The following is a 19,890-nucleotide window of genomic DNA, read 5'->3' as shown; positions in this document are numbered from 1 at the left end:
CGCCTGGCCGCAGAGTCGCGGAGCTGGGATCTGGCTCCAGACCTCCCAGGGAGGTGGGGAGAATGGGAGCCGGGTCTTCTAGAACGACCTTCCTAAAACTTAGAGAATGACTCGGCTTGCTAGCCTTGGTGCTCCGGGTGCCGTCCGAGGCCAGCCTTGGGGAGGACGCTCAGATGGGCCTGGGTCTCCGGGTGGCCCTGGCCGTCGGGGGTGCAGGTTGATTGTCCCCTCCCCTGCCTGCCAGTGTTGCTGTGTCCATACATGAGCTTGCCCTCCGTGGAGCCTCCGGGCACCCCGTCCCCTGAGTGGGGGGTTCTGCCCCATGCCCCCCGAGTGGGGGGTCTGCCCCTGCACAACCTCGGACCCAGCCCAGCTGCTGGCTTCATGGGTGGCAGGGGCCGTCCTCGCCTACCCTCCGCCTGCCTGACGGCTTCTTCCTACGCGCAGAGGCAGTAACGAAACTTCACTTTGAACCATCAGGAAACCGTGAAGACAAGCCCATCACCTCTGCCCAGGCCTCTGTGCTGTGTCGTTGTGCTCCTGGACCTTGGAGCCCGGAGTGGGGGGGGGTGTCCCCTGCCCTGTCAGTGAAGCAGGCCCTGGTGGCGGGGGCCCCATGGGCTGCAGTGGTAGCCCCGTGACTGGCATGACTGAAGGTCCAGACACAAAGCGCTGAGCTGCCCCCGGAGGCTCAGGGCCCCTTAGACCCGTGACAAGTGCCAAAGGCCACAGGCACGGGAGGCGTGGACTCCCGGGCCGGCACAGCTCAACCCTCGGACTGCGGACAGAGCCAAAACCGTGCGCTGGCCTGGCCGGGACAGGGCCCAGCAGGAGAGCTGGCCTTGAGAGGAGCCGCCGGGCCGGCTGGCCAGGACTCAGGGCCACAGGCAGCTCCCTGCAGTGCAGGCCCGGGGCCAGCAGCTCCACAGCCCTCTGCAAAGGCAGCCCTTGTCTTAAAACAGATCGCTTTCCTTTGTTGCAAAGGTGTAGATACTTCTGTATATTTGTATGGAACTTTGAAAAGGCAAAAACCTCTGTATATTTCGCATTTGTACTGACTCTGTCCATACTGGGAGATCCGTGGGATGATCTCTCCCTCTTTCTGACGTCAGGAAGATTGCACAGCCAGCCTGGAGTCTGGCACGCATCCAGCATATGGTGTCCCAGCAAAGCAGAGGTGGGTAGTGTGTAGGGAGTGCTGCTGGACAGAGGTTCCGGTTCTGCTTCCAGCCCAGAGGCAGGAGTCCGTGGGCATCACACGTGGCCGCCTGGATGTGCAGCACATTTGCATTTGCGATGCTTGCCCTCAGCTCCCATCTGCCTGGACGGGTGTGGCTCCGAGACAGGGCCATCTGGGGCTGGACCAGGAGCTCTGCTGAGTGTGGGACGCAGGTGCACACGGCCGCGACCGACACACTGGTCATCCCTGGCCCCCTTCGCTGGGGTGGGCCCCACTCTGAGCCCCGCGGGGCCTCCCTGGCCCCCTTCCCGGTCAGCGGTACTGCAGGTGGGGAATTCCTTTGTTCCTCTGCTCCTGTTCTCGGCGGGACTGTAAAATGTTCACACGTTCCTGATTCAGACGGAGGTATGAGGTCTTCCAGGATGTCACATTCTTTCCTGCCAATTTTCTAGCTCTTTTAGAGTCCGAGGAGCTCCAGGCAGGCGGGGGTCTCACCCCCAGAGTCTGACCAATTACTTCATTTTGCTTCAAATGGCCAATTGTGAGAAGGGACAAAGCCGCAGCCACACTGTTCAATAGTTACAAGCTGTTTTTTGGAAACTCACACCAAGGACCGGCTGTGACTGTCCCTCTGTGGGCCGTCGGCAGAGCGTGGCCTGAGGGGCTGTGGAACGGGGCCCAGAATTACTCAGACACGTCTTATTTCAGTGTTTCTTTTGTTCCTCAGTCGGATGCCCAAATAAACGGTCAGCACAGCTGCCTCCAAATACGAGAAACCATAAAATATGATGAAAATCAAGTAAAATGCAAAGATGTCCATACTGTATTATTTTGATGAAAATGCGAGTACTGTTAATGGCTGAGAGGAAAACATACCTGATACTCAGGTCTAAGACCACAGGCTTCATACAGAAATGAAATGAGATCCCAAAGCCCTCACACTTGAATGAATTATAAATGTGCCTTAGCAGGGGAGTGGCCTTTTCAAGATACAAAAGAATAGTACCTTCAAATGTTTACCATTGAGGAGACATTTTCTAAGTAAAAACAAAAGTGGAAATATTTTTGAGTCTGAACACTTCACTTTCGTATTATCCCATATTCTTCTGCAACTGGACTTTGTCCCTTGAGATGTATTTAGTTTTTTCATTTGATCAGAACTGTTACCAAAAAAAACAACTGTCAGTTTTATTAAGACAGGAAAAATGTAAACCTATTTTTGTGACTTAAGACTTTATGAGAGATACTAGACACTGGAGGTTTTTTGGTTTTGCTTTTTTAAACAAATGTGTATTTATTAATGTTCAGAACACTGGAATTGCAACACAGATGAGGAAAGAGTCTACAATAAATTAAGATTTTTTTGAATTTGTACTTCTGCTGTCCGGTTTTCCCCCCACTCCTGCATCCCTGTTGCCGCCCCTTCCTAAGGCAGCCCTGGAAAAGGGACCATGTACAGGATGCTGATAAGCCCGGGGGAGCAGGAGCCATTCTGGAACCTTCTATCCATTTCCTGCTCATCCAGACTCTTGCACCTCGCACTTCAAAATTTTTTCCTGCACCAATCTCTTTCCTGTCCTTCTGGGACGCCAGTGAACACAACTGGTTCCTGAGGCTTTGTTCATCTGTTTTCACTCTTTTTTCTCTCTGTTCCTCAGGTTAGATCATTTCTAGTGATCAGCTTTCAAGTTGACCGATGCTTTCCTCTATCATCTCCACTCTGCTACTGAGCCTGTCCAGTGATTTTTTTTTTTAATACTGTAATTCTAAGTTCTAAAATTTCCATTTGGTTCCTTTTCATTTTATTTCTCTACTGAAGACTTGGAGTTTTCCATGAATTTCGTGTTTACCTCACAGAGCATGATGATAACAGGAGCTTTAAATTCTCTGGTAATTTGGCATCTGGGTCATCTTGGGGCCGCAATCTGTTTTCTCTTGGTGTTTCCTTGTTCCTTGTGTGCTGGCTAATTTCAAACTGAATCCTTGATTGACATTTTTGAATGTTACATCATGAGCCTCAGGGTCCTGTTAAAATCCACTGGCAGATGTCAGTTGTTTGTTTTAGAAGGCGGTCAACCCCATTAGGTTCAGACCACAAGTTCTGTCTCCTTCTGTGGCTGTGACTTTGCTGTGCTACCTTGGGTCCCCTCTGTACACCTGCCACTCAGTTAGTCTAGGACTTGGGCTGGTTTATGTCCGTTCTGCTCTCAAGAGCCTTTCATATGCTGCTTTGGGTCTGTTCCTACTCAGGGTGAGCCAGTGCCTGTCAGTATATATGGAAAGCGAGGGGTCCACTCCGCCAGCGCTGTCTCCTCTCTGGGATTTGCCTCACACGCTGTTACTCCTGGCACCCCTTTCCTTGGTTCCTCTATGCAAAAAGATGGGTTTCTTCCAGGGTTCTAGCTGCCTGCACTGCCTCACTTCCACCCACCTGGGGCTACCTTCGGGGAGAATCAGCGGGAGCAAAGAGGAGACAGTGGGGGGGGGGCTCCCACACACTCCTCAGCCCGCAGGGGCCCCCCTTCCCAGGCCTCTCTTGGAGTCCTTGCCCCAGTGCTGGCCACACAGCTCCAGAGGTTGGGGCCACCCTTGGGTCAAGCCTGGGAGAAAAAAAGAGGAAAACCACCCATGAACGCCCCACCCGCAAAGGCCACTCTCAGGTTCTGCTCCCTCCCCTGTTCCCCTGCTAACATTCACCTGTCAAGAGTGCCTGGTCATGAACGTGATAGAATACCACCATCTCAAGCCAGAAGTGCTGCTTAAGGGGGACACATGTGAGGAGAGTAGCCGCCCGCTGAAGGGAGCAGGTGCGTCCGCTGGGCCTGGGTGGCCTCCCGTGGACATAAATAATTGCACTCCATACCAACCTAGCCAAGGCCACTCCAGGACCCGCGGGATCGAGACAGAAACACAGACGTGAACACTGAACATCTGAACGCAGTCCAGGCCACAAAAACGTCCAAGCCTCCCCCGTCCCAGCTGTAAGAGTAAGCGCTCCCTCACATCGCGGCTGTAGCCTCACTCCAGGCTCCCTCCCTGTAGACACGGGGGGTGCAGGGAGGTCCGGGGCTTGCGAAGGCTTCGGGGACGTGGGCAACCAAGGCAGCTGGAGCCCGGGAATGTGGGCAGAAGACAGGCCCCGGGGGTTGACCCCGACCCCAGCCCCTCTGCACTCCCCACCTGGGAGTGCAGCCCTGGAGTCTGGGAGAGGCCCAGTGGTACGCCCTGGCCAACAGCTACACCTGAGTCTCTGAGGCATTGACCAGAGGCCTCCCAGAGTCGGTCAGCTATGCCCCCAGAGAGAAGGTGGTACTGCGGCCCGGAGGCTGCCATGGGCGCAGCCAAGGTGAGGCCTGGTGACCCGGGGGCAGCAGCAGGCTTGTGCTCCCTCCTCCCGCCTCCACTGGCCGACCTGGCTGGAGGCCTGGCGTCGGGCTGGCAGGACGGGAAGAGCCGTCCAGAGGCCAGAAGGGCGGCCTCTGCTCTGCTGGCCTGTGTCCATGCCGACTGCCTCCACCCGACCCTCCTCCCACTGTGGCGGCTCCCCAGACCAGGCCACAGCTCAGCCCTCGGTTCCGCGCAAGAGCCCCAGACCCAGGGCAGTGGGTCCCGGGAAACCTGAGTCCAGGGAGGCTCCACACTGCCCTGGGAGCTAGCAGAACAAAGGCGGTGTCTCAGCCCCGGCTTCCATGCTGGGCTGGGTGTCCCCAGGGGCACTGCTGTCCAGTCCGGTCGCCTCTGCCCAGCACGACGTGGAAAGCACCTGCAGGGCTGTGGTCAGCCTCCCGGCTGGGTCAGGGCAACACCTCCCTGGGCCAGCCCTGCTGGAGCAGCTGCCCAGACCTCCACCTCCAGCCCACAGGGCCTATTTCTTTATCTGGATCACGGAGATGGTCTTGGAAGCCACGTGGCGGGGTGGGAAGTGCCTGCGTGTCTGCTCCAGCCCACGCCCCACCCTGGGGACGCGCCCTGCTGGGTGGGGCCTTGGCTAGGAGGGAGCCAGGGTGGGGCCCGGAAACAGGAGGAGGGGGAATGGGAGGGGCTCCAGCTCGGTCAGAACTGCCTGGAGGGAGGACGCTGAGTGCCCCGGGGCGGGGCGGGGCCGGGACCCTCAGTCCCTACGGAGCTGCGTCCTCCTCCCCACAGGGCTTGCCCACTTCCCGGGTCACAGCCCAGATCCAGCCCCCCGCCCCTCACCGGCCCCCACCGCAGAGTGGGCATCTGTGCCGCCCCAGGACTGGGCACTGCTGAGCCGGGGTTGGGGGGAGCGGTGGGCGCGGCTCTCGGTCACCCTGACGCAGGGTCACACTCAGCCAGCTGTAGGGCCCAGCCCACCGCATCCCCCTGCCCCAGGCCGGCAGGGCCGCGGTGCCAGGCTTGAGGCTGGTCCCCCCGGCAGGCGGCAGCCCCTGTGCAGACCCGGGGCAAGTCCCAAGCGTGGTGTCCGTTCCCGGACTCCCGTCCTCCTCCCTCGGCCCCGGGTGGCAGAGCCTGGCTGTGCAGGAGGGCGACCACTCCGTGCTCGAGAATGGTCCATCTCGACCCGCTAGAGAACCAAGGGCATCTGGACCCCCTTCTCGTCCAAACCTCCACAGCCCACCTGGTCCTCTCCTGTCCCCTACCATCTGTACCTCACACAGGCCAGAGAGATCCTTTGCTCAAAACCCTCTCCAGGCCTCCCCTCCTGTCCAGAAGGAAGCCCTGTCCTCACTGTGGCCGCAGGCCCTGCACATTCTGGAGCCCAGGTGCCCGTCACCCACTTCAAGCCCCTCCCTTGTGTGACCTTTCTGGGGGCAGGAGCTCCATCCCGGGTGACTTGACCCAGGGCTGGCCCTGCAGCTCTGCCCCTCAGCACAAGGGGCTTCTGAGCCTTGGGGGGCCACGTGACCCCCCCCCCGAGTTGCTCCCCATCATCATAGCACCTGGCAGAACATGCCACACTGCCTCTGCTCTAGAACCTTCTAAGCCACAGGAGACGGGAGCCACACTTCCAGCCTCCACAGGAGCCTGGCTTGGAGCGCAAGCAAGGGCTGAGTCTGAGGTCAGCGAGAGGGAGAGCCTGAGGCTTGTCCATCCTGGCACCGGAGCAGGTGGCTGGGCCCCTGAGCAGAGCACCAGGGACCCTGGGGCCCACCGGGAGCCGGGACAGGGCACTAACCCGCGCCAAGGCAGGGAAGCTGGAGGCACCGGGGCACGCAGAAGTGTGCCCTTCCAGGAAGGGCCAACCCCCACCTGACCCAGCTGACCGCGCCCCCGGGAAGGCCTGGTGGAGCGTCTCCAAACCTCCCTCCAAGTCCTGCGGTGGCTCCCCAGCGGGCCTTTCAACTGCCCACGGCAGGACGACGGCCGCCCCGCGATGCCCCCGGCCGAAGCCAGCTCCGCAGGTGCTCTCATCCGCCCAGCGCTGCACAAAGCACGCACGAGCTCTGCGGTGTGTGTGTCCCGGAGGGCACAGCTGGGAACCCTAGCCCCATGTGGTGGCAGCCATTGGGTCCTTTTTTTTTTTGCGGTACGCGGGCCTCTCACTGCTGTGGCCTCTCCCGTTGCGGAGCACAGGCTCCGGACGCGCAGGCTCGGCGGCCATGGCTCACGGGCCCAGCCGCTCCGCGGCATGTGGGATATTCCCGGACCGGGGCACGAACCCGCGTCCCCTGCCTCGGCAGGCGGACTCTCAACCACTGCGCCACCAGGGAAGCCCGCCATTGGGTCTTGAGGGTGGGGCCCTCATGAAGCGGACAGGTGTTCTTCAGAGGCCGCAGGGAGCTCCCTGGCAGTCCAGTGGTTAGGATTCAGCACTTTCACGGCCGAGGGCCCGGGTTCGGTCCCTGGTGGGGGAATGGAGATCCCACAAGCTGCGTGGCGCGGCTGGGGGTGGGGCGGTCCCAGAAAAACCCCTGCCCCTTCCACCACGCGAAGACACAGTGAGAAGACGGTCACCGGCCCCCCGTAAGAGGACCCTCCCCCGTCGGAGCCGGCACCCTGACCTCAGACTTCCAGGCTCCACAACCGTGAGAAATAAACTTCCCTTGTTTACAAGCTACCCTTCAGCTCTCGACGTGACTGGCCAGGGTGCCTGGCCAGGGTGCCGGGCACTCTGCAGGGGGAGCGGAGGCTCCCGTGCAGCTGCCTGGACTGGGGGCAGGGCCGCCGCCCCTCAGAGTGGCCTCAAGGTCACACTGTCCCCCTCAGATACCCTTGCAGGCTGGGAGTCAGCTCAAGGGCCGTCACACATCCCCTGCCACAGGTGAGGGTGGGCACAGCCGTGAACGGAGGCGGAGGAAGGGGGGATCCCATCGCTCTCCCGTGCAGCACACACCCCCACCTCCCCACACGTGGCTAGTGCCGTGGAGCCCCCGAGACGGCCCACTCAGGCCCCACCCCACTGGAAGCCATCAGAATCCACACCCCAGACAGAGTTTTTATTGGGTACTGCCCCTGCAGCCCATCCATCCCTCCCCACAGGACCCCTCGGCATGCCCCCGGAGGGGAAGCCCTCTAGGGGGTGCGCAAGAGGAACTCCACCCATGGGGCACTTGGGACAGACCCGCCGGCCAGCAAGCAAAGAGGATGGGCTCTCCCTGGCTCTGAAGCGGCCCTGCCCCCGGCTCCGCTCGTCCACGCCTCCTCCCATGAGCTCCACAGCAGCCGCTCGGCCTCTGTCAGAGCGTGGGCCCCTGGCCCGGGCTGTCACCCCGGCCGATGCTGGAGCCCTCCACGGCCACATCGGGTCTGCTCCTGCCCTTCTGGAGTGTGTAGGCGGATGGCCCCAGGCGCAGGATCTTCCCACTGCCCAGGCACTCGCCCCCTTTGTAGAACACAGCGAACTGCAGAGGAGAGAGACCGTGTCACCTGCAGTGCGACCCGGCATCCGGGTGCCCACAGTGCAGCCAGGAGCCCAGACCTGGGGCTGGGGAGGGGCAATGCTCTGCCTCTCCCTCTTTTGCCCTTGTCCCCGGGGCCCAGACCAGAGGCGGACCAGGGCAGGGCAGCCGGCGCTCCCACCCTCGCGGGCTGTGTGAGCTGAGCACCGCAGCCCCTCTGCCCCTCCGCTCCCCCTGGAGACCAGCTGCTCTGGTCGGGAGCAAGTGCCGTCCTTGCAGAGCACGAAGCCTGCTCCTCCGCGCGGCCGAGCAGCTGCTGAGAAGGGCCGGGTTCCGGGGCAAAGGCAGGCGCAGACTTGGGGCTGAGACCCCAACCCGCCTGCCAGCCGGCGTACCCCCACTCACCTGTCCCAGGGCGAGAGCCCGCACAGCCTTCACGGCCGTCACCCACACAGTGCCGTCTTGATTGAGGGTCAGCACGCAGGGCACTGGGGGAAGAGAAGGACCCTTGGAGGGGGCGCTGGCCTTGCCACATGTGCTCAGACCCAGGCCTTGGGCCCCCGGGGAGCAAGGAGCAGGCAGTGAGGACAAAGGAAGCTCGGGGCGACGGCCAGAGGGGCTCAGTGCCGCCCACCCGGGCCCCGGGGCGGCACACACACTGCCTGCCGGCGGCCTGCCAGCGGGACCCTCAGTCCCACCCGCCCCGGCAACCTGCCCTCTTCCAGAGACCGACCCTGTGTCACGGACAAAGGAGGCTAAGCTGGCCTCAGCGCCCCCCAGGCTGTCTCTGCGTAGGCAGAGGGCAAGGAGGCCTACACGTTATACAATCTTAACAGTGGGGGCCCAGGCCCAGGTCAAATCGCCGGTCCTAACTCTGGCCTCACCCGGGGATCCCCGCTCAGTCACCTAGCGCCATCTGGTGGCGGAACCGGAAGTGGCACTCCATCATCTTGTCGCGGACCAGGGCTGCGGGCGGCTCCTCAGCCACCCAGTGCACGCGGCCGGTCCGCAGCAGGTCCCTGTACAGGGCCGGGTGGTCTGTCCGGGGGGCCTGCGGAGCGGAGCGCGAGGACGTGACACCCTGGAGCCCTCAGTGGAGGGTCCTGCCCCAAAGCCCCCTCTCTGCACTTCATTAATAATGATCATAACAGTAAACACTCACTGAAATCCACGCTGCCACGTGGAAATTCATGCGCTTATCCCTCGAGCCTTTCTACCCCACTTTGAAGATGAGGAAACTGAGGCACGAGAGGGAAAGTCACTCGTCATGGTCACACTCAGCAAATAGCAGAGGAGCGTGTGATCCAACCCCATGACCTCTCCTCCTGGAAGTTCACCCTGCCCTCACCACAACCCTGCGTCCCAGTGCCAGAGGCACACGGGGCAGCCACGTCGCCACAGGGATCCCACCAAGCCCCACGTGGCTGGGGACAGGCCTTCTAGGCCTCCATGCACCTGGCCTCCTAGGACTTAGCAGGCCTCCCCTGAGGCAGGCCCAAGGGCATCAAGCCCGGGGCCCTTGGGCTCTAAGTAGATAAGGAGACCCACACAGGGGACAAGTGTCGGTGGATGTCCTTTCTCAAAGCAAAAGAGACAGCTAAACTTTACACTAAAGTCCCTTTGACTCATGCTGGACCAGAATCACCGTCCAGGCCCTTGCGCCCAGGGCTCTTCTGGGCGGTGGTGTCCCAGAGGCCTGCTGGCCCCTCTGCCCGCATCTAAGGGAGGGTCCCCCAGCTCTGGGACAGAGCGTGCTCAGAGCCGGGATGCTCAGCCTCGGCACTGCTGAGATGTGGGGCCGGATCACTGTGGAGGGGACGGGGCTCCCTGGCTTCACCCCCTGGACGCCAGCAGCACCTGCTCCCCTCCTCCCTCCCCCATGGCGTGATGCTGAAAATGTCCCCAGGCCCTGCCAAATGTTCCAGGGAGGGGAGCAGGGCAAACATGCCCGCTTTGTGAAGTCCTGCTCTAGAGCCCGGGGACACAGTCCCGGGTCCCAGTGGCCCAGAGCCCCGCTGCGGCAGAAGGCCTAGGTCGGTCCCAGCTCTGCACCCTATCTGTTCAACAGTGAATCGCTGGAGGCCTCTGTGTGCAGGCCCTGCCCCAGACACTGAGCCACCCCCGCTCCAAGGGACCTTCCCACGTTACTTAATCTCTGAGTCTTGTAAAATCGGAGGAATACATCTATTTACAGGGACTGATGTGATAATTAATAATGTGACCAGCATACAGTAAAAGCCTAGTAAGTGCCTTAAACAAAACCCTTCTGGTACCTAGGGCCAATCCCGGGAGGATGCAGAGGAAAGGCAAGGATGCTCCCAGCCGCAGCTGCCCTGCAGAGCCCCCACCCTGCCTGGTTCAGCACCGTGGGCTCTGCCATAACCAGGCCTCCGTCACCTCACCCTCCCAACTCACCACGAGCACGTCGCCCCTGGTGCCATCCTTCTCCACCACGTACCAGGGCTCCCGTAAGCCACCTATGTTGGCTCTCTGGCCCAAAGTATACAGGAACCAACCTGTGGAAACAGTTTCTCAGTGAGGTGAGAGGGGCCCCGTCTCAAACGTCCCACCCTCGCAACGGGGAGGAGGCTGGGAGGCAGCAGGCAGGAGGCTCCCTCTGCGGACCACCCGGGCGGCCTGGCTTAGGCTGTACCTCCCACCCCGCGAGGAGCCGTTCCAGCTGTGCGGCCCCCTGACCCACCAGGAGCAGGGACCGCTCCTTTAGAACATGGGCCAAGTGCCCCGCCTGAAGCCACGAGGCCCTCTTGCCGAGCCCCTGGGTACTAACCGCCTCGGGGCCAGGACACCAGGCTGCCCCGGTTTCTCTGTGCACCTTCATCCCCACCACAAACACCACAAGGCCAGCCGGCTAGGCCACGCCTCCCCCAGCCCCCAGCCCCCAGCCCCACGGGGGAACCGGCGCCAAGCTCAGCGCTCCACTTCTGCAAGCCAGGCAACGGAGCTGGGCTCCCCTGCGTGCCCTGGCAGCCTCCTGCCGGGACAGGCTGCGAGCGCCCTGCAAGTTGTCCCCAGCAGGGCCGGCACGTCCTCCCTCAGAAACGCTCAGCTCTCTGGGAGCCCGTGACATCTAAGGCCCGCTCCCTCCAACAGACCAGGAAGGGGAAGCCATCCGGCCCAAACCGAGGTGAGGGTCTCCAAGGAACAAGCCCCTTGGGAGTGTCCATGTCTGAGCCCCAGCCCTCGTCCTTCCGGCAGGTCAGACCCACGCTGGACCAAGTCTCGTCTGTCACCAGGCCCCCAAGGGCACAGCCCCACCGTTGACCAAGCCCACCTCTGTCCTCCCACCTGGGCTGTGAACTCTCGCGCCTGACCCGTCCTCCCCATGCCGGCTCAGGGCAGGCTCATGGTGCCCCGACCCCCAGTGGCGTCTGCGAATGAGGGAGCAGCACCTGGGGTGCAGCACTCTGGCCAGGAGGGCCACCTTCTGGTCCCAACTCTTCATGGCGTCCTAAGTCATGAAACTCGTGACTTAGAGTTTCTGAAGTCAACCTAACTCCTTCCCTCCAGTGGAGTTTTTCTGTAGTCTGGTATTCTCTATATGTAATGGAAAAATAAGTCTATTCATGGAGACTTAATACATAACTCAGAGAGCGAGGCTTCTGAACCAGACGGCATCCTCTGTTATCGCCTGCGATGCTTAAAAGGAGTCCACGTCTCAAATCGCAAACACCCGGTCAGAGCCACTCCCACCTTCCCTGGCGCCACCCATCGCCGTGCCTGCGGGACTGGAATCATCTCTAAATCCCCAGAGCTCAAACCTGCCCCACGCCTCAAGCTGCTCAGGATGAAAAGCAGCCCAGGGTTGCATCTCACCTTTATGCGTTCCCAGAACCTTATTGTCTTCTATAGAAATAAATTTACCAGGTCGAGGCTGTAAATACTGGAAAACAAACGTTTCATTACTAACAGATCCAGGTCCAGAGCAGAAACGTGGCTCCACCCTTTTGCATCAAAAACCACTCACCTGAAGGATGAAATTTTCAAAATTTCTTTTACCAACGAAACAGATGCCCATGCTCTGAAATGAAAGGAAGGCCGACCGTGAGACGAACGGCCGGGTGGGGTCCTGCACTCCACCTGGAGAGCCTGGGCAGGGGCGAGTGGGGGGGCACACGGGGCCTCTCGGGGCCTCACCTGCCCCAAGCCGCCCCACCCCCGGGCCAGGGGCCTGGCTTCCCTTCTCCAGCACCACACACACCAGTCCCAGCCACAAACAGATTTCATGGGCTTACTTCAGGCCCCAGACATGGACCTTAGCAGCTAAGTAGGCAGTGCCACCTCCACACCCAGCAGGGTCTGGCCCCGCGCTGCAGACCCTCAGACCAGCCGCCCAGGAAAGAAAACTAAAGCTGCTTAAGCTCTCAGGCCACTGTCGGTGAGTCTCAGGGGAGAGACAGGGACCAGAGCAGAAGCAGGAGGTACAAGCCAGGCCACGAGGTGAAGCACCGCGGGAGGATCCGAGGAAGGAGAGTCTTTTCTCGAGGTGACGTTTCTAGCACGCAGGAAGGCCTAGCGGGAACAGGCTCGCCGTCCCGCACTCATGGTTCGGCTTCCTCGCTCATGCGCTGGCCTGTGTCTCCCTAGAACACGGGTCCTGAGGGCGGCTCCCTCAGCTCTTACCGGTCACACCCAGAAACCGAACAGGTAGAGACATGAGTAGAGATGCTACGGGTGGAGGGATGGGCACAGGGCTGGCTTCCCTGGGGACAGCAACTTGCTGACAAAAGCACAGCTGTGCCCGTCCCCAGGACAGACGTGAAGCAGCGGCTACAGCTAAGGCCGCCTCAACCCGCAACAGCCTGGTTAGACTGACCACCCCAGGGTCTGCCGAGCCCGCTGGGACCCCTCCCACATTGCACCCCACCCTCTAGCACCAAGCGCCCACCACACTGGCTTCACCTCAACTCCACCACTGCGCCAGGCTCGGGGCCTTTGCACAGGCTCTTCCCCGGCCGTCTACGTGACACTAAATCCTATTCACCCTGAGGCCTGAGGACAAACAGACTTTCCTTGGAGGCCTTTCCTGGCGTCTGTCTCTGCCCCCGAATCTAGATCAGAGCCCGTGGCATTTTCTCTCACCGGACCCTACACCTTCTCTCAGGGACACCTTCCGAGTTTACAACGGTAGGTTTGTCTGTCTGCCCCCTTGACGTTAGCTCCCTGAAGGCAGGGATGGAACTGCGCTCCTCACCGCGTCCTCAGAGGCCAGTGGTGCAGTGCCTGGCGCAAAGAAGACACCTGACGAGGCCGTGCTGATGCGTGGACGGAAACAGAGATGTGTGTGCCGATGGGGGTCTCGGAGCCCGGTCCTCACCGTCCTGCTCTCACCTGGCAGCTGAGCCAAGAGCACCCCAGCCAGCCACCTAGCTGCCAGGACAGCTGCCACCCCCGGGGGGGCCGAGGCACGGCCGGGAGGGAGAGGTCCCTCCTCTGCTGCTTTCTGAAGGACCCAGCCCCTCCCACTGTGTGCACGACGGGCTCCTCGCTCGATGCCAGATCCCGGGCAGGGGAGGTGGTGCAGGACCCCAGGCTGGGAGCGCGCACACCCCTCAATCCTACCTCTTTTTTCTGGAGCACGTGATGAAGTCTATTCTCAGCAGCTATTTTCTTTACAAAACCTTTTGTTAACCCCCCCAGGGGGAAGAGGGTTCTCCTCAGGGCATCCTGGGAAACCTGGCTGAGAAAGAAGGTCTGGTCTTTAAAGCTGTCAGCTGCTTGCAGAAGTTTTACCACTGCCAAGAGTAAAGAACAAAAGATGTTGCAGGAATAAAAACCATCATACTTTGCTTTTAATAATGCCCTTCTGTTTACTTTGATAGATTACCCCTGGTCTGGCAGAAACAAAGACCAATACTCAATAGAAGACTTCCAGAAAAGAGAACGGCTGTGGTTAAGGTAAGAAAAACTCTCATCCCTAATTGATCTACTATTGAAAAAAATACGCACAGGGTAGAGTTTATGTGATAAGGACATTTATTCCAGTTCATATGTTAGACTGTATCTGCAAAGATTAAACATCACATGACAAAAATGTTATGAAGTATTAAGAAAAAAACAAACTCAGCCACATCTGGGAAAACTGGACGAGACAACGTACAGAAAATCCTGCTGAAATGGTGTCAGCTGTGCTGTTTCCTAATAACCACAGGATGTGTTTGCACCGTGGCTGCTCTCAGCGACCCTGCTCGCCTCCCAGGTCCCACAGTGGACGCCAACCACGTCCCCCAGCAGCACCCGGCTTCTAAACGTACTCCCCACTTGGTCACAGTGGGCTTTTCTTATGGTTCGAGCTGACATCCGTCAGCTGCTCCTCTGCAGTTTCTCTAATGCTCTATTCATTGTCAACACCCGTTCCCGGCTGGACAGCGACAGTGCAGAGCTGTGACTGACCCTGGCCACGGGATGCGGTTCAGGAAACAAGGCCCGCCTCCATCTCCGGGCCCCTCGGTCCTGCCTGGTGTGTTACAGACCTTCCATGACTGCAAACGCTGGGTCCCCCACTCTGCAGCTCAATGACCAACGGAGGAAACCGAACGTGACACCAGTGTTCCAGATTCTTTCCACGTGACTCACAACCAGGGCTAAGCAAAGCCTCGGCAAGTCACACCCACAGCTCACACCCGTGCCAAGGGTACAAACAGCCCAAGTGCAGCGTGCAGCTCGGCCCAGTCACATGTGTAACATGCTCTCTGTGTAGCTAATGTTTTCCACCCGTGACCTCAAATTTGATTCTCACTTTAGCCCTATGATAGAATTATCCCCATTTTCAGATGGGGAAACTGAGGCTCAGATAATTAAAGTGACTGCCCACAATGGTGCAGGGAGAGAAGCGCAGAGCTGGAAACTGAGCTCAATCACCTGGTTTCTATTCCATCACTTTTTACGTACAAAACAACAAAATCAAGTGAAAAGTGAAAAACCGAGTTCAGTCAACCAGTCATCAGGTAGGCAGACTCATTTGCCAAAGGTTCTTTTTTGTTTCAAAACTAAACTTAAACAGTCTAAGTGCATATAAAAGCCTCAGAATACTGGGAGCAATTTGCAATTTCTCAAAGTTCTGGGTTATTTTAAAACAAACTCAAAATCTATGATTTTTAAGAAAGAAAGCAGGAACCCTAAACCACGGAGAGGGATGCCTGCTAGGCAATGGTCTGCCTGTGCCTGGAGCCTCATTCACACCTTCGCTCCTCCGGGTCGGCCGTGGTGCCACCTGCCACGGGGACGGGTGAGGACGTCTACCCTGGCCCAGGGCCGGGGTCAGGAGCGCAGGCTGGACTCCGCTGCCCCTATGCGCTCTCCCCAGGGACCCAGGCCAGGAGGCCCCAGACCAGGTCTCCAGGGCAACTGAGTCAGAGCAAAATAAAAATCTCTAGGTGCCTAAAACGCACACAGAGAACAAAGACACTGTGGTATTATTAAAACAGCTACACGGAACAAAGCACACGCCAATGCAGTCAGAGGTCTGAGTGCCTCCGGCCTGTCAAAAAGGCCCAGAAAGCTCTGTAAGGCGCCACATGTTCTAGGAGGTAAGTGGGGGTGGCTATGTGACGTGGAAACAAATCCTTCATCTACTCAGGCCCCTTAGACCGACGTTCACTGGGCAAATTCCACCATGGAGTCCCCAGGCGGCAGGGCTGGGCAGTCAAAGCCGTGTCCTCCTGATGTGGAGGGTTTCCTGGTGAGGGTTGCCCAGGAGTGCGAAGGCAGCACCGGGGAGGGAAGCGGTCACCTCTCCCCACACATCAGCCCCCGACCACAAACACAGACACAGACACAGACACACACACAGACACACACACACACACACACACACACACACACACACACACACACACACACACACACACACACGCCCCCACAGGGAACACAAACGGCCCAGCGCCCTGCAGGCAGCAGCGAGAGGCCTTCCCAACATCACGTAGGCGGTGTCCTTGTCTGGGCCCTGCCAGTAAGGTTATCTCTGGCCTCGGCTGCTGTGAGAGGGGGGAAGGAGGGAGAGAGAAGGAAAACAGGGTGGATCAGGCCGGATGACACGGAGGACGGCACAACGACCAGGGACGGTGGAGCTGAACAGACCCAGCTGGGAGCCAGCCCCCCAACCCGAGGCACCCCGGTTGGCGAGTGCAGCCAAGCTTCAGTTTCCTCATCTGAGAAACAGAACCAAAGAACCCGCATGCTGGCACTGCCAAGAGGGGCGCGGGGAGGGAGGCGGTGGGCGTGAGGCGGCCAGGGCAGGCCAGACGCGGGGAAATGCCAACTCCCCCACGGGGCTGCAGCAGTGGAAACTGTCCGCAGAAACACGGCTCCGAGCCCCATCTTGCCTTTCACTTAATAATGATGCAAACTCCTCTGTTCTACATGCAGATGTCCACCAGGACAAGCCAGCAGCTTCCCAGGTGACTGCCTGGCATTTTCTAGGCAGGTGGAACTTTGCTCCCTTTGACACTGATGAGCTAATTTATATATGTAATCTTCGTAAGCATAGTTACAAGCCTGGCTGCCAGGCCTGTGCCGTGTCAGGTCCCAGCACTCATGTCACTCTAAAGTACACCTCAATCTCAAGTCCTCACAGACTCGAGGGTAAGAATCAGGGCCTGTTACACTCCAATTATTATTGCTGTGCGTCTCCTCCCAGAACTGGGTTATGAATTACGGCTTCAGTTTCCCAGCAGTCCTGGCCCGGGCACCCCACCTGAGCCTCCTCCTGGTACCAATCACAGGCCCTTGGGGAAAACGACCCTGTTGGTAACTGTCCTTTTTCGAAGAGGAAACCAAAACCAACGAGCTAGTTTGGAACACACGGAGAGGAGTCGTGCAGGTGTGCTCAAACAGCTCACTGTCATTCTTCAAAATATTTTACTCCATTCACAAATAATTAAGCTCTGGCCCAGGCACTTCTACTCACCATTTCTAATTTCAAATCGATTTCTGAAAAGCCCTTCTGGCCTCCTAACGTGCTTCTGCTGAAAGACCTCTTCATCTTCCAGGGACGTTCTTGCATAGTGACCCGTAGCAACTGCATCTGCTCCTGAGAGGTTTTTAAAAATACGAAGATCAGATTTTATTTATTTTTATTTAAAATTTTTTTAAATTTTAATTTTATAGTACAGATGTCTATCCTGTCAAATACTTTAATACAATTGACATTCTGCTTTTTTAATTTTTTGGCTGCGTTGGGTCTTCGTCGCTGTGCACGGGCTTTCTCTAGTAGTGGCGATCAGGGACTACTCTTCGCTGAGGAGTATGGGCTTCTCATTGTCGTGGCTTCTCTTGTTGCAGAGCACGGGCTCTAGGCACGCGGGCTTCAGTAGCTGTGGCACGCAGGCTCGGCAGTTGTGGCTCACAGGCTCTAGAGTGCAGGCTCAACGGGCTTAGTTGCTCCACAGCATGTGGGATCTTCCCGGACCAAGGATCGAACCTGTGTCCCCTGCCATTGGCAGGCGGATTCTTAACCGCTGCGCCACCAGGGAAATCTCCGGAGATTTTTTTTTTTAATTTATTTTTTTATATAGCAGGTTCTTATTAGTTATCTGTTTTATACATATTAGTGTATATATGTCAAGCCCAATCTCCCAATTCATCCCACCACCACTACCCTCTGCCTCTTTCTCCCCTTGGTGTCCATACGTTTGTTCTCTACATCTGTGTCTCTATTTCTGTCTTGCAAACCAGTTCATCTGTACCATTTTTCTAGATTCCACATATAAGCGTTAACATACGGTATTTGTTTTTCTCTTTCTGACTTACTTCACTCTGTATGACAGCCTCTAGGTCCATCCATGTCTCTACAAATGACCCAATTTCATTCCTTTTTATAGCTGAGTAATATTCCATTGTATATATGTACCACATCTTCTTTATCCATTCGTCTGTTGATGGGCATTTAGGTTGCTTCCATGACCTGGCTATTGTAAATAGTGCTGCAACGAACATTGGGGTGCATGTGTCTTTTTGAATTATGGTTTTCTCTGGTTATATGCCCAGTAGTGGGATTGCTGGATCATATGGTAATTATATTTTTAGTTTTTTAAGGAACCTCCATACTGTTCTCCATAGTGGCTGTATCAATTTACATTCCCACCAGCAGTGCAAGAGGGCTCCCTTTTCTCCACACCCTCTCCAGCATTTGTTGTTTCTAGATTTTCTGATGATGCCCATTCTAACTGGTGTGAGGTGATACCTCATTGTAGTTCTGATTTGAATTTCTCTAATAATTAGTAATGTTGAGCAGCTTTTCATGTGCTTCTTGGCCATCTGTATGTCTTCTTTGGACAAATGTCTATTTAGGTCTTCTGCCCATTTTTTGACTGGGTTGTTTGTATTTTTAATATTGAGCTGCATGAGCTGTTTATATATTTTGGAGATTAATCCTTTGTCCGTCGATTCGTTTGCAAATATTTTCTCCCATTCTGAGGGTTCTCTTTTTGTCTTGTTTATAGTTTCCTTTGCAGTGCAAAAGCTTTTAAGTTTCATTAGGTCCCACTTGTTTACTTTTGTTTTTATTTCCATTACTCTAGGAGGTAGATCAAAAAAGATCTTGCTGTAATTTACGTCATATTGTGTTCTTCCTATGTTTTCCTCTAAGAGTTTTATAGTGTCCAGTCTTACATTTAGATCTTTAATCCATTTTATTTTTGTGTATGGTGTTAGGGAGTGTTCTAATTTCATTCTTTTACATGTAGCTGTCCAGTTTTCCTAGCACACTTGTTGAAGAGACTGTCTTTTCTCCATTGTATATCCTTGCCTTCTTTGTCATAGATTAGTTGACCACAGGTGTGTGGCTTTATCTCTGGGATTTCTATCCTGTTCCATTGATCTATATTTCTGTTTTTGTGCCAGTACCATATTGCCTTGATTACTGTAGCTTTGTATATAGTCTGAAGTCAGGGAGCCTGATTCCTCCAGCTCCTTTTTTTCCCCTCGAGATTGCTTTGGCTATTTGAGGTCTTTTGTGTCTCCACACAAATTTTAAGATTTTTTTGTTCTAGTTCTGTAAAAAATGCCATTGGTAATTTGATAGGCACTGCACTGAATCTGTAGATTGCTTTGGGTAGTATAGTCATTTTCACAATATTGATTCTTCCAATCCAAGAGCATGGTATATCTCTCCATCTGTTTGTGTCATCTTTGATTTCTTTCATCAGTGTTTTTTTTTTTTTTGCTGTACGCGGGCCTCTCACTGCTGTGGCCTCTCCCGTTGCGGAGCACAGGCTCCAGACGCGCAGGCTCAGCGGCCATGGCCCACAGGCCCAGCCGCTCTGCGGCATGTGGGATCTTCCTGGACCGGGGCACGAACCTGTGTCCCCCGCATCAGCAGGCAGACTCTCAACCACTGCGCCACCAGGGAAGCCCTCATCAGTGTTTTATAGTTTTCTGAGTACAGGTCTTTCACCTTCTTAGGTAGGTTTATTCCTAGGTATTTTATTCTTTTTGTTGCAACAGTGAATGGGACTGTTTTCTTAATTTCTCTTTCAGATTTTTCATCATTAGTGTATAGGAATGCAAGTGACTTCTGTGTATTAATTTTGTTTCCTGCAACCTTGCCAAATTCATTGATTAGCTCTAGTAGTTTTCTGGTGACATCTTTAGGATTATCTATGTATAGTATCATGTCATCTGCAAACAGTGATAGTTTTATTTCTTCTTTTCTAATTTGAATTCCTTTTCTTTTTCTTCTCTGGTTGCCATTGCTAGGAGTTCCAAAACTATGTTGAATAATAGTGGCGAGAGTGGACATCCTTGTCTTGTTCCTGATCTTAGAGGAAATGCTTTCAGTTTTTCACCATTGAGAATGATGTTGGCTGTGGGTTTGTCATATATGGCCTTTATTATGTTGAGGTAAGTTCGCTCTATGCCCACTTTCTGGAG

General features: G+C 56.4%; 2 protein-coding genes across 7 annotated transcripts in view; one reads left to right on the top strand and one right to left on the bottom strand.

Annotated features, from left to right (window-relative positions):
• CELSR1 (cadherin EGF LAG seven-pass G-type receptor 1) overlaps positions 1–14,081 on the top strand; it is a 159,744-nt gene extending 145,663 nt beyond the window's left edge. For 2 of the 4 annotated variants that reach the window (XM_089921461.1, XM_022596788.3), the window contains one exon: positions 448–14,081. In XM_089921461.1, the coding sequence (XP_089777587.1) occupies positions 448–472 (25 nt within the window). In that variant the 3' untranslated portion in view covers positions 473–14,081. The remainder of the gene's footprint in view (positions 1–447) is intronic. The other 2 variants (XR_016395084.1, XM_022596790.3) reach the window with 2 other exon arrangements.
• The window catches only part of TRMU (tRNA mitochondrial 2-thiouridylase), a 29,844-nt gene continuing 11,864 nt past the window's right edge, over positions 1,911–19,890 (bottom strand). For 2 of the 3 annotated variants that reach the window (XM_022596732.3, XM_022596735.3), the window contains exons 4-11: positions 16,928–17,050; positions 13,582–13,754; positions 11,987–12,040; positions 11,836–11,902; positions 10,417–10,517; positions 8,908–9,052; positions 8,407–8,489; positions 1,911–8,004 (exon numbers count right to left, since the gene is read on the bottom strand). In XM_022596732.3, coding sequence (XP_022452440.1) covers positions 7,840–8,004; positions 8,407–8,489; positions 8,908–9,052; positions 10,417–10,517; positions 11,836–11,902; positions 11,987–12,040; positions 13,582–13,754; positions 16,928–17,050 — 911 coding nt within the window. In that variant the 3' untranslated portion in view covers positions 1,911–7,839. Of the gene's footprint in view, positions 8,005–8,406; positions 8,509–8,907; positions 9,053–10,416; positions 10,518–11,835; positions 11,903–11,986; positions 12,041–13,581; positions 13,755–16,927; positions 17,051–19,890 lie in introns of all 3 variants that reach the window. The other variant, XM_022596733.3, reaches the window with a different exon arrangement.

The sequence above is a fragment of the Delphinapterus leucas genome, chromosome 11 (genome assembly GCF_059928025.1).
Source record: "Delphinapterus leucas isolate spDelLeu-1000000601 "Yukka" chromosome 11, BTC_Dleu_Yukka2, whole genome shotgun sequence".
NCBI lineage: Eukaryota > Metazoa > Chordata > Mammalia > Artiodactyla > Monodontidae > Delphinapterus > Delphinapterus leucas.
The sequence above is the reverse complement of the archived record's forward strand: the minus strand, read 5'-3'. Positions and strand labels throughout refer to the sequence as shown.